Consider the following 14,141-nt stretch of genomic DNA (forward strand, 5'->3'; position numbering starts at 1 on the left):
ACTCAGTTTTTGTGTATCTGACAATGTCTACTTTGTCCTCACTTATGGGAGTAGTTTTGCTGGGTATACATTTCCAGATTGACAGTTATTTCTCTGAGTATTTTATAGATATTATTCCACTATTCTACAGCTTCATGGCTTATACTGAAAAGTCAACAGTTACGATTGTTGTCAACCTAATTACTATTCTTCTACAAATAAATCTTTACCTTTCTGGATTCTTTTTAGGTATTTCTACATCTATCACACTCATAAGTTTCTCTCTGATGTATCTACATAAGAATTTATTTTTACTTGTCTACCCAGGATTTGATGTGCTTCATAAATCAGTGAATTCATATGTTGATTACACTAATTAATGAATGCTCAGCTATTATCCCTTTGAATAGTGCCTCTCTTCATTTTGTTAGCTCCTTTTGGAACTCTGATTAGACAAATGTTGTCTTCTCTACCATCTATGTTTTAACTTCTCTTTTATATATATCTTTCATCCTATATTCTGCATATTTTCCTCAAGTCTATCTTCCAATTTGCTAATTCTCTCTTTAGCTATACTTCCGTATTAGTGAACCATCCTTTGTGTTTATAATTTGAATTATTTTATGTTCACTTCCAGAAGCAGTGTTGGCTATTCAAGTAGTACTGGGTTGATCTGTGCAGTGAACAGACCTTATTTTTAAATCTGTCTAGTTTGTTTTAGCATGTCCTATTCTTAATAGTACATCAAATCTCTTCGAGATGTTGCTTAAAGGATATAAAGTCTCAATTAGAGTGGAAGGAAGAAGTTTTAGTCATCTACTGCACTGTATGGTAATGGTGGTCAATTATAATCTAGTATATGATTCAAGTTTTCTAAAAGAATAGATTTGCATTATTACCATTTAAAAAAAGGTAAGTTGGTGAGGTAATGAATACATTAGTTAATTAGCTTGAGTAAATCTTTATTTAATATATACACAAATGAAAACATACAATAGTCCAGAAATAAACACAATTATGTCAATTTTTTTAAGTTAATAAAAATAAACATATAAACATTTCCATCATATTTCATATCAAATAAGTCCAATTATCTCTTTGGGTCTAATTCTGGTTTATTTATATCTCTTTTAACCATAATGCCTTGGTTTTGAATGTTAGCGAATTTTTGATAGTAAGGTAATACCTATAAAACTCTGATACTTCTTTAATATCTAGGTAAGAATAACTTCTCCAAAGAGAATTCAGATTTGCTTTTGTTATACACCTGGGAACAATGCCAATACAGAACTACTACCTTAAGCTAAATCCATACTTTCTTGAGTTTTTTGTTTTGCTTTGTTTTTATATACAAGCTGTCGAGCTGCATGGTATGGGACTTATAGTTGTAAATGCTCAGGAAGGGCTTTTACTTATCTGTTTTCCTTCACCCAGAACAAATGTTGAGGTAGAAAAGTTTCTTCAACATTGCCAACTGGGGATTCCCCTCACCCCCATCATTAATCTTTTCTCTCCCCCTGGTATTGGGGATTGAACCCATGGCCTTGCACACTCTAAGCAAGTGCTTTACCACTGAGCTACATTTCCAGTTCTTTTTATTTGGAGGCAGGATCTTGCTAAGTTGCCCAGGCTAGCCTCAAAGTTGCAATCCTCCTGCCTCAGTCTTCTGAATAGCTGGAATTATAGGCATATGCCACCACACTTGGCTTTCATTTAGTTTTTTAAATGAACAATAGTTATCTCTACTTCTTAGGAGCCTTAGATGCTATCTCCCATACCAAGCATGAAAATGGTAGATCTATAAAACTACTCACAAATGAACAGCATATTTCCCCAGCACAATTCCTGCCTTTAGTAAACGTCTCTAGATTCTTACTTCCATTTTCTCTTTTGAGTCTAAGAATTTTCCTTATTCCTGCCAGCTGATCTATGCGTTGATCTATGCAGTGAATTTTTTTTTCCTTTCTTTAAAGGTATTTTATCTAGCACTTTAGGGGTATGATAATCAAATGGGTTTTCCAAGATATCTAAGCTGTCATCTAATCAGAAAGTGAAACTAAACCATTTTAAAATTTCTACTTCTGAATTTGGAATATACTGCCATAATAATAAATCAAGAAATAGAATTGGTTTCATTGTGCTTGATACATGCTATAAAATTCAATTCTGAAAATTGGTTAATATTACATTTTCACAGTGTATTTGAGAAAATTTGATACCCTATTTTGCTACAAAGAAGTTACCTACTACCATTGACTAAACGCTGTGTGGCTTTAACCATATCTAGAATAATACAAGTCTTCAGTCTGAATTTTTAAAACTTATTTTTAAGACACTGCTTTAAATCTATTTTTAAAATAAAATATTTAATTAATCAAAAGCAGCAGTAAAACTGTGTAAACAGTAGTTTCATTTGATTAATTTTGATGATGTTTTTACTAAGTTTTGCTTTTGGTAAAATACCATAAGAATTGACAACATTTCTAACACTTCAATATGGAAAATAATGTAAGTTCTAATTTCCAGAATATACAAAGACAAAGTAAACACTGAAAAGAAAAACAGTAATTTGCTTTCAAAATTCAAGGATCTTTATAGAAATCTTGTCTCTATATGGGATAAGAGTACTCATTCATTCATTCAATATCCACTGAGTGACTACTATGTATGAGGCATTACTCTTGAAAATTTACCCATTAAGAAAATTTCTGTTTGTACAAATCCTTTTTTCCTGGTGATTTATGTTACTCAATTAGTGAAAAATTCCATTGGAAAAAGTATGCCAAGATGAGTGGATTTTTATGTTGCCTTGGCAGCCAATTGTGCCTTCCATCTAAAGAACTAGGAGCTATCCCAAGCAAGGTTTTCCCAAGAATGCCCAGGAGAACACAAGACTGGGCTCTGAACACTAGCAAACGCTTAGGTAGGCATAAACTAGACATGGGTCAAAGTCCACATGGCATCTGCCAGTATAAACAAGTCTCTCCTTGATCAGGGGTTGAACAACGAGGCATTAGACTGTGTACCAGGCAAAAGAAGTCTCCTGTGAAAGGCACACTCAGCTCCCTTTATTTCCCGTTAGGGTTGCTAACTGCTCTTCACTAGAATCCCAATTTAGCTGGGAGGTTCCCAAAATACCAAAACACCACAAACTCTCCAGGCAATATAGATCATAATGTATTACATAAGCAAAAATTTTTTTGTCACAGATTTCTTACTGTCTCACCAATTGTTAAGACAAACCTATTAAAAAGATGAGATGAACCATCTTGTATCATGAATTACTTAAAACTGGAATGAATTTGAGGGGGAATTTATATAATCTTGAACTCAAAATATTTAAAATATGCACAACTCCTTGTAAAACCCCTGGAAATGGAAAGTTAGTAAGCTAACCTGACAGTTTAACATTTAAGCAGGACAAGTAGCATTCATGAATTGTATTCTTAATATTTTATCTAAGCCTTCTCATATCCAGTAAGTACTGAGAAGGATGTGGAAAAACTAGAATCCTTATATATTACTGGTAATAATGCAAAATGATGCAGCTCCTTTGGTAACCATTTGAGCCAGCAATTTACTCATTGTCATATATCCACAAAAATGAAAACACATTCACACAAAACACTTCATAAGAATGTTCATAGCAGATTTATAAATAACAGCTAAAAAGTGGAAATACACAAATGTTCAACAACTGATGACTGGAAAAACAAAATATGATATATTCAGACAATAAAAAATCTATCCATAAAAGGAATGCAGCACCGATACCTGCTACAGCACTATGAATCTAACATGTTATGTAACAGAAATAGCATATACTGCATGATTCCACTTAAAGTAAATGTCCAGAAGAGGCAAAAATACACATACCACATGCCGACAGTAGATTCATACTTATTTAGCAGTAGGGATAATAGTGATCTTTGAAGTAACTGCCAAAGGGTTCAAAAAACTGATTTTGTTATAAAATTGATTTTGGTGATGGCTGTGCAATTCTGTGAATAGAAAACCACTGAATCAAACACTTTAAATGGATAAACTATATGATATGTGGATATAACCTCAATAAAGTTGTTAAAAAACAAAACAAAAACTCATGCAAATAAAACACACTGTGCATTTAAATTGGCAGGTAAAGCTTCTGACAAGTTATCACAAACACTATTCTTAAGGGAAACAAGAAACCATGATTCTGTAACTCTCTTTACCCTGGGAGAAGATGCTGCCTTTGAAAATAGAAAACAAAGGTAGAGATGAAAGACATTATTTTGTCATTATTTGAAATCATTACTTCTTAGGTCTATGGTATGGTGGGGCTACTTGGGTTTTTTGGTTGTTATTGTTGCTTTGTTGTTTTTTGCAGTACTAGGGTTTGAACCCAGGCTTTATCCCAACTAGGCAAGCTCTCTACCACTGAGCTACGTCCTAGGCCTTTTTAAAGGTTTCATTTTGAGGCAGGGTCTCACTAAGTTGCCCAGGCAGGCTGCAAACCTAGGATCCTCTGCCCAGCCTTTCAAATAGCTGGGATTATAGGTGTGCACCACCACTGCTGTATGGTTGCTTTACATTTGTTTAATTTTGTTTTTGAAATCCACCTTTATGAATGATCCAAAGGTCAGAATGCACTAGAAAAATCTCCAAGTTGACAGTTATGCTAAACTCTTTCTAACAAGGTGCTTATTATAGGGTTCATTCACGGTAACTGTAAAGCTGACTCTACATAATATACTAACTACTCAGGAGGTTCACGAAGACTGAGGATGGCAAAACCCTAGCCATGAAAGCTCATTATTAAGTAACCGAAAGACAGGTGAATTTAAACCTGTGCATGGGAGGCTAGAGCAATGGCTGGGACTGACAGTGGAAGCCTAGGAAAAAGCCTTTTTTTCCTGCTGCAAGGTTTGGCATTTTGGAAGGTATAGACCATACCCTCAAAGGACAACTGCAGTCCACCTATCAGGGCCTGGGGATCTAACAAGGTACAGAAGTCCCTGAGAGAGTGATGCTAATCTTATTTTTTTTATGATCTATTCATGGAATACTTTATTTAAAGACTTTCAACTAATTATAAGTCCATACATAGTGAATATTATGTCTTTCTGATGAACAAAACTTTTTTAATTTATATATAGCAGTGGAATGCATTACAATTCTCATTACACATATATAGCACAACTTTTCATATCTCAGGTTGTATACAGAGTATATTCATACCAATTCATGTCACCATACCTGTATTTTGGATAATAATGATCCTGACATTCCACCATCATTAATAACCCCATGCCCCCTCTCTTCCCCTCAAACCACTCTGCCCTATCTAGAGTTCGTCTATTCCTCACATGCTCCCTCTCCCTATCCCACTATGAATCAGCCTCCTTATATCAAAGAAAACATTTGGCATTTGGTTTTTTGGGATTGACTAACTTCACTTAGCATTATCTTCTATAACTCCATCGATTTACCTGCAAATGCCATGATTTTATTCTCTTTTATTGCTGAGTAATATTCCATTGTGTATATATGCAAGATTTTTTTTAATTCATTCATCTATTGAAGGGCATCTAGGTTGGTTCCAGAGTTTTGCTATTGTGAATTGTGCTGCTATAAACATTGATGTGGCTGTGTCCCTGTAGTATGCTGTTTTTAAGTCCTTTGGGTATAGACCTAGGAGAGGGATAGCTGGGTCAAACGGAGGTTCCATTCCCAATTTTCCAAGGAATCTCCATACTGCTTTCCATATTGGCTGCACCAATTTGTAGTCCTATAAGCAGTGTATGAGTGTACCTTTTCCCCCACATCCTCGCCAACACTTATTGTTGTCTGTCTTCATAATAGCTGCCATTCTTACTGGAGTGAGATGAAATCTTAGAGTGGTTTTGATTTGCATTTCTCTAATTGCTATTGATGATGAACATTCCTTCAACGAGAGAATACATTTTCTTCTCAGCAGCACATGGCTCCTATTTCTATATATGTCTATATTCTGATAATTATATAATTGTTATAGTTCTTTGTTAGATTTGATATTGTATCTCTCTTTTTTTATTGTACCATAAACATACTTTTACACTTGCAGTCCCTATTTTTCTATAATAAATATTGCAACATCAAAAAAAGAGATGGGGATCTCTTCAACCACACAGACTGGCTAGCTCCAAGGCCAGCCCTGACTCCTGAGTAGCAGAGCAGAGGTAGGCATGGACACATGTAAAGCAGAAACTCATCAACACATTACCACCCAGAGATCACCACTGCTACCATTTTGGTTTTTATCCCAAGATTTTCCTACATATATAAATATACACAGACATTTATTCACAGTTATTTAATTATGGAAATTGGATATTGTGTATTCTCTTTGGTAGCCTATTTTTCAACTTATGACTTTTTGGAGAGCTTTCCAAAATGTAAATAAATATAGACAATTTCAATCCTATTATATAGCTGACAGGTCCATGTTCCATTTATCCAAACCCTTACTGTTGGGTTTCTGAAGGGATTTGGGTTTTTCATTACTACAAATGATGTACGTTGAGTATCAGTAGCACCGAGGGAAGACTAAATGAGTCAATCAATATAAAGCATTTCACAGAATAGCTGGTTGTCTAAAAGTGTTAGTGTATTCTTTGTGAGGTTGAATTAATTTATATTCACAACAGCAAGGGAAAATATTCTTTAATTCTTAGAATTTTTGCCTTTTTATTTCTTTTGTGAGTGATTTGTTTGTAATCCTCGTCCTATTGGATTCCACAAGCTTCTAAAATTTTCATTGACTTCTGCACTGGGGATATCAATTCTGGTTATAGGGATAACAAGTGTTCTTTTTCCTTACTTAAGAAAAAAAGGAATAAACTTACAACTTACCTCCAGTTCCTAGAACCTTCAGGAGCTCAAAATTTTCAATTCCAACCTTCTCTGCATGTCCTGTTAAATTAGCTAAAAAGAAAGATAGAGAGAGAAATAATTAAGGGGCTCACAACAGGACAGGTCCCATGGGGCTTCTGATGTACCAGTAAAGTTCTATATCTTGGCCTGGGTGATTAAACCACCGAGCACTTTATAATTTACTTGTTAAGTGGCATAGCTACATTTTGTGCAATTTTATGTTTTACATTACAATAAAACTTTTTTAAAAATTTAACTAGATGATGGTACCAAAAGTTAACATAAAGTATTAAAAGACTCACTATGGACCAATATAATCTGAAAATAAACAAAAATTCTAACATATATACTAAAAAGAAAATTTGACAGATTTAGAAGATATATTTATTGATTCAGCAAATATTTACTGAGCATCAAATGCCATCCTTAGCTCTAGGTTGGGTCCATTTCTGCCACTAAGAATATGTCACTGTCACCTGCACACATGGCGTCTCAGCCACCTCACCTCTGAAGAGCAAGCACTGGCTGGGCGCAAACTAAGATCCCTCTACCTCTAACGTTCTAGGACTATGTTTAAAAATATAAATTCTCCAAAAACATATTCTATCCTCCACAAACTTTATAATAAGCACTTTCCACTGAATTCTGGTCCTATCAATGAGAGGTTAAAAGGTGCTGTGTTTGGGGAAGTACGGGGAGCAGAGTACTCTGGGAGTCAATTTGGAAATGGCTGGCTTTTACAAAGTTAAATACTTACCTAAGTACTAAATGTCACAGATTCTGTACCACACATCTTCAAGATTTAGATAATGCATTTGTCAACTTATTTGAGTACAAGATTCCTATTGTGGCAATGTTATAAATATTATCTGAACTAGCATTCTATGGAAATGGTGAAGAATGGAGCCAGGGTTGGGGATGTAGCTCAGTGGCAGAATGCTTGCCTAGCATGTGCAAGGCCTGGGTTCAATCCTCTGCACCACAAACACACACACACACACACACACACACACACACACACACACAAAGACGGGAACCAAATCCCAATTCTACCACTTAAAAGTTGTGTGGCTTTAAACAAATTACTTCTCCGTGTCTCAGTTGAAGATAATAAAAATATCTATTCCCAAAGTGCACTGATGTTTGAAATTTAATTTGAAAAGCATTTAAAAATTAAAATGACTGATAAATATAGATATGAATAGACATGTCATAAAGTAAATATCACAAAAATTTGATTGCTGAATCTAGATAATAAGAGTATTCAACAGACAATTCTTTCAAATTCTCTGTGTATTTTTTAATGTCTATATTAAAATGACAAAAAAATAAATAAGACCTACCTCACAGGGTTTTGATGAGGATCAAATAAATCAAACTCACACAGTGCTTGATGCGTGTTCATAAGCAGTAGTGTGTCACAAATTATTGCTTTGAAACTGACTGCAACTTTAAGAGAATTAGACTTAACCCAAACTTTTAGAATTAAATATTAGGGGAGGCAGATGATGATGATGGTTTTAGCTGCTGAGTTGTGTGAATTCTGTATCCACAATGGAAATTCATTTCTTGTCAGATGTGTAGTTTGCAAATATTTCCTCCCATTCTATAGGTCGTCTCATCACTTGGTTGACATTTTAATTGATACAACTCCATTTGTCAACTTTTCCTTTTGTTGCCTGCCCATCTGGGAATGTAGCCAAAAACTCTTTGCCCAGGCCAATGTCCTGAAAAGCTTCTCCTGTTTTCTTCTAGTAGCTTCAAGGTTTTCAGTCTTAACATTTAAGTCTTTGATCCATTTTGAGTTGATATTTGTAACTGGTGAGAGTCAGAGGTACAACCATTGTTTACAACCATTTATTAGTTGTGATATATTGTTTTGGGCTTATAAAGTCTACAACAGTTGTTTGTATGATACGATTTGCAAAGAAATTAAGAGGAAAGGGGAAGAGAGAGTCTCTTCTATTGTTCACATATTTGCCATATTTGATGATCATACTCTTCGGGGATCCAAAATTTCATCTGTCATCACTCCCCCTTAACCTTGAAGAACTTCCTTTGACATTTCTTATGGTTTAAGTGATAAATTCTCTGATATTTCTTTCATCTGAAAAAATCTTTATTCATCTTCATTAAAATTTTATTGATATGTAATTCATATGCTGTAAAATTCACCCTTTTAAAGTGTACAATTCAGTGGTGTTTAATATATTCACAAGGTTGTGCTATCATCACTGCTAATTCCAGAATACTGTTGTTCTTGAAGGCGTATTTTTTGGTAGACAATTCTGGTTTAACTGGCTTTTTTCTTTTCTTCTAGTACTTGACCCGTGTTCATCTGCTCTCGGCCATCATGGAGTCTGAGGTGGAGTCAGTGATTAGCCCGCTCCTTAGTTTGAAATGCGTCCTTCTCTCGTTGCTCTTTACTTTGGCTTTCAACAGTCTCCCAATGATGTATCTTAACACAGATTTCTTTGGGTTCATTCTGTATGGTATTCTTTGAGTTTCTCTTATTTGTAAATTTCTCTTCTTGATCAAATCTGGGAAATTCTGGCCTTAATTTTTCAAATATTTTTCTATCCCATTCTCTTTCCACATTCTTTCTTCAAGTTCACTTGCTTTTTCTTTTGCATTTTTATTCAACTGTTGAATCAATTCAGTGAACTTTTATATTTCATGCATTATTTTTCATTTCCAGAACTTCCATTTAGTTCTTTTTCATTGGTTTTATTTGTCTGATTTTCCTATATTTTTCCTTCTGAGAGAGTATCATTTTATTTTGTTAAAAATACTGTAAAAGCATCTTAAAAGTTCTTATCTGCTATTTCCAGTATCACATTCACCCTGGGAGAAGCCTTATTTGATTTTCTTTCCTCTTGGGCTATGTTCCATTTTCATGACTATTAACATGTAGGGTAATTTTGGATTGTATCCTGAATAGTGTAAATGTTACTTGTGAAGAGCCCAATTTCTCCAGTGTCACTTCTTTTGTTTTAGTAGACAAATACCTTGATGTGGCTTGACTTGAATTTTAAATGTTGTTTCTATGGAAGCAGCTCCAGTCCCAGCTGAGATTTCTTACCTTTAGCTGAGTTACTCAGAGTCTGCCATGTTCATGCTTAGTTCAAAGATTAGTCAGAGATGTGGTGCACAAAATCTGAGGATGTCCTCCTCTCCCTCTTCTTCCTCTGGGATTCTACTATCGTCACTTGTTAGGGTTCCCCAGTTTCATTTTCTAGTTTCCCTAACCAGAAGACTGCTATTTTTCCACTGGAGTCCCCACAGCGTGGAACATACTTAACCTGATCAGTGTAAAAGCAAAGCTACTTCTTAAAAGCGCCCCTCCTTCCCTCCTCCAACTGTGGACTCCGCACCAGAGCTGTTTGCTTCTGTTTATTCTCAAATGCTTATCAGCATTTGAGAATAAACAGGACATCAGAGATTAGGATTTCCATGGGCAGACTGGCCATTCTCTTGCACTTCTCCCTTCCAGGTATGCAGTAGTTAGCTAAGCAGGTTTAGGGTTGCCTTGAGACCTGGGGCTATGGTTTTATCTTTGTGTCACCTCCTCCCTCAAATTTATTATGTTGAAATCCTATTCTCTAATGTGCTGATATTTGTTTTTGAACTAGGCTTTTATACCTGTTTTCTGAAAAGGCACCCTTCAGTAGTAGGTTTTATTCTAACATTACAAGAAGCAAAAGTCTTCTTGCAGTCAACATTATAACAGTAATTTCTCTTTCAACCTCTACCTGCACAAGTTAATTTAAAAGAATAAAATCAAATAAAAACCATGATATGATATAGATCCATCTCAGAGATCTTGAATTTAATATCCATATGATTCTTTCTTTTGCATTATATCCACTAGGCAAAGTAAGTGGCCATACACATGGAAGCAATTCAGTAGGAAGCTCAATCATATATAGGCACAGGAGTATTTAATTGTAAATATTTTTCACTGTATCAATGACAAAATACATGAAAGCAAATGGGTCAAGGCTGTGGCTCAGTGGCAGAGCTTGTGCTTATTAGCATGTGAAAAGCCCTACCTAGGTTCCATCTTCAGCACACACAAAAAAGCAAATGAAAAACACATATTCAAGCATGTGAATGTAGGTGTCTAAACAGTTCTCATTTCTATGCTATTATTTTGTCATTATGATTAAAGCCTTTGAACATGAAAGTCTAAAAATAAACTATATTTCTCTTAATTAAATTGTTAACCTAAGAACAAGAGCTCCAACTTTCCAGTAACAACACTAACATTTATTAGAACAAGTCTTAAAATATTTACACATTTTATTTCACCCCAGAGGTGATATAAACATCACTGATTGCAGAAAAATCTTCTACGTTGAGAGTCACTCACATGCCTTAGTAAGTTTGAAGTAGGTTAATCAGAAGACATGCTGCTACTTTCATGCCTGGGACCATGCTATCAAAACAACCTGTACTCTTGGGACAGAATTAAGAATGGCCATTGTTTTACTTTATACTCAGAAGGACATGAAGGTACCTTACTGTGGCTGTAGGAGAAAAAGAACTTTGCTTCTGATCCTATGCTAGGCATACCTCTGCTTGACCCCCTTTCTAATTTTCCCCAAAGGTGAGACAGTTACAAATCTAACCATTCAGAAGTCTAAAACTCTGAAGGTCCACCTAGTAGTAGGCGAGCCACTGTGTCAAAAGATCAGCCTCAGGCTGGCTGTAGCTCAGTGGTAGAGCACTTGCCTAGCATGTGTGAGGCACTGGGTTCAATTCTCAGCACCACAGATAAATAAAATAAAGGTACACTGACAACTAAAAAAAACAGATCAGTCTCCACACAGGTATTTGGTTTTGGCCTCAAATTTCGGTTGTGGCCTGATCTCTGAGGCAGACTGGCCATTCTCTTGCACTTCTCCCTTTCAGGTATGCAGCAGTTAGCTAAGCAGGTTTAGGGTTGCCTTGAGACCTGGGGCTATGGTTTTAATGTTGTGTCACCTCCTCCCTCAAACTCATTATATTGAAATCCTATTCTCTAATGTGCTGATATTGGGAAAAAGGGCCTTTGGAGGCAGCAGAGTCAGAAGGTGGAGTCCTCACCAAGGATTAGTGTCCTAATGAAAACTGTGAGACAGGAGAAAGCAAGCTTCCTTTTTGGCTCTGCCTTCCACCACACAAGGACACAATGAGAAGACAGCCATCTCCAAATCAGGAAGCAGACCTTCACCAGAGACGGTAGCTACCAGCACCTTGAACTTGTATCTGCCAGCTTCCAGAACTGCGAGAAATACATTGTTGTTTATACCACTCAGTCGGGTATTTTTGCTAAAGAAGCCTGAACTAAGACACCTGGGGTTCACTCAATACTTTGTTCTCCCTTCTAGCCTTCTAAGCCACATGCTTGAACATGCTGGTCTGGTCCCCAGATTGGGATTAGATGGGGTTGAGAGGGACATAGGAAGCCTCACTGAGACCTCAGCCTAAACAACTTGTATCAATACATCTTTCATAAAGTGGAGTCCCGCACGGGTGTGCTGGAAGCACACTCTGCTCCTCCCGGGTGGCACTCTGATTCCACTTGCTCCTGTCATTGCAGACAGACCCCTTGTGGCTCCTGAGGGGACAGAGCGGGCTGGCCTACAGAGCAGGGTTTTTGCATTTCTGGCTATAACACACAATGGCACTAAACCTCACCATCAGCCTCTAAAATCTAACAAGAGGATTAATTCCTTCCCACAGAAACAATGCCACAGGAAAATCCTTCACAAAACAAAACCAAAGAATATTAATAAACTTTAAAAACCTAACCCTGGAGCTGGTCAGCTGGCACGAGATAGCATGACCACACCAGTTGCTTACAGGTGGCTTCGACTCTGAGCCACATCACATGAGTTGTTAACTATTAATAACCTGGACCAACACAATACTTAGATCTTTTCAAGGTCTACTTTAAGCTTAGCTCTTTTATTAATCAGATTAGTCACCTCTTGTCAAAAGCTTTTATCATTTTTTTTAAATTTTTTTATTATTAGTTATTCAAAACATTACAAAGCTCTTGACATATCATATTTCATATATTTGATTCAAGTGGATTATGAACTCCCATTTTTTTACATTAATGAATTATTGAGTTTAATCATTTAGAAAAAAAGATATAAACAAGTTTTCATGCTTTCACAAAGCAATTATAATCAATTTTTCTTCTTATTAAAATATGAGGAGCTGGCGATGTGGCCCTGTGGCCCAGTGGTAGAGTGCTTTCCTGGGGGGGGGGGTAGAGGAGGAGGGAGGGAGGGAGGGAGGGAGGGAGGGAGAAAAGGAAAGAAGGAAAACATTGGAATCAGCCCACTAAAAAGATTTCCACTTTTGATGAGACTTGTTTTCCTATAATGCATATTCCTTGGTTATCACTTTTTTAATATTTATTTTTTAGTTGTAGGTGGACACAATATATTTATTTCATTTTTTTAATGTGGTGCTTGTAAGGGTAAAATTTCTAAGCTGTTTCTAAACTGCAAAGCCTGAGTTAAAGTGTAAAAGACCGGGCATTGTAAAGTTTCTAAGCTGCAAGGCCTGAGTTAAAAAGTGAAGGACCAGGTATTGTTAAAATCCTCTGTTAGGACAATACCCGAACTGCCCAGTAAATATTTCCACTGACTCCCTGGTTGTCTAATAACCTGGGACTCTGTGTAGTTTGTCACGTAGTTATTTAGGACCTAAACCAATCAGTTTAAATGTGTACCCCACTTAGGAGTGACCAATCACCCCCACCCAATCTGTTCCCGCCACTGAATGTACTAATCATGTCTCAGAATTGTTGTTCAATTTTCCCGCGCCTCATGATGATTTGTTCTGATGTATGCAAAGCCCCCGCCCTCCCCAAAAAGTGTACTTAAGCTCTGCTTGACCTCTGCTCTGGGCTCTGGGCCACTCTCCCTTCCTGAGTGAGCCTTGAGCCTCAGCATGCTGAATTAATAAATCCCCTTCTGCCAATTGCATGAAGCCAGTCTCTTGTGGTCTCTTTCTCCGACGCTTCGCTGGACCCTTACAGTGCTGAGGATTGAACCCAGTGCCTCACGCATGCTAGCTAAGCACTCATCCACTGAGCCACAACCCCAGTCCCAAGTGATCACTTTTAAAACTGAATTTAATCCTTTCATAAGAAATCAACTTTTTTTTTACATGTCAAAACTCAAATGAATTTTCAATATTAAAATGATTCACTTTAAAGACAGTCTGAATATTAACAGCTTTTAAAGGAGAATATCATAAAATAGATA

The 14,141-nt window shown here is 36.4% G+C and overlaps 1 protein-coding gene across 3 annotated transcripts in view; it reads right to left on the bottom strand.

Moving 5' to 3' along the window:
* RPS6KA5 (ribosomal protein S6 kinase A5) overlaps positions 1 to 14,141 on the bottom strand; it is a 185,110-nt gene that overhangs the window by 117,547 nt on the left and 53,422 nt on the right. For all 3 annotated transcript variants that reach the window (XM_081288709.1, XM_081288708.1, XM_081288710.1), the window contains exon 2: positions 6,853 to 6,924. In XM_081288709.1, coding sequence (XP_081144835.1) covers positions 6,853 to 6,924 — 72 coding nt within the window. The remainder of the gene's footprint in view (positions 1 to 6,852; positions 6,925 to 14,141) is intronic.

Source organism: Spermophilus citellus, assembly GCF_964194105.1.
Source record: "Spermophilus citellus genome assembly, chromosome: 4".
NCBI classification, from domain to species: domain Eukaryota; kingdom Metazoa; phylum Chordata; class Mammalia; order Rodentia; family Sciuridae; genus Spermophilus; species Spermophilus citellus.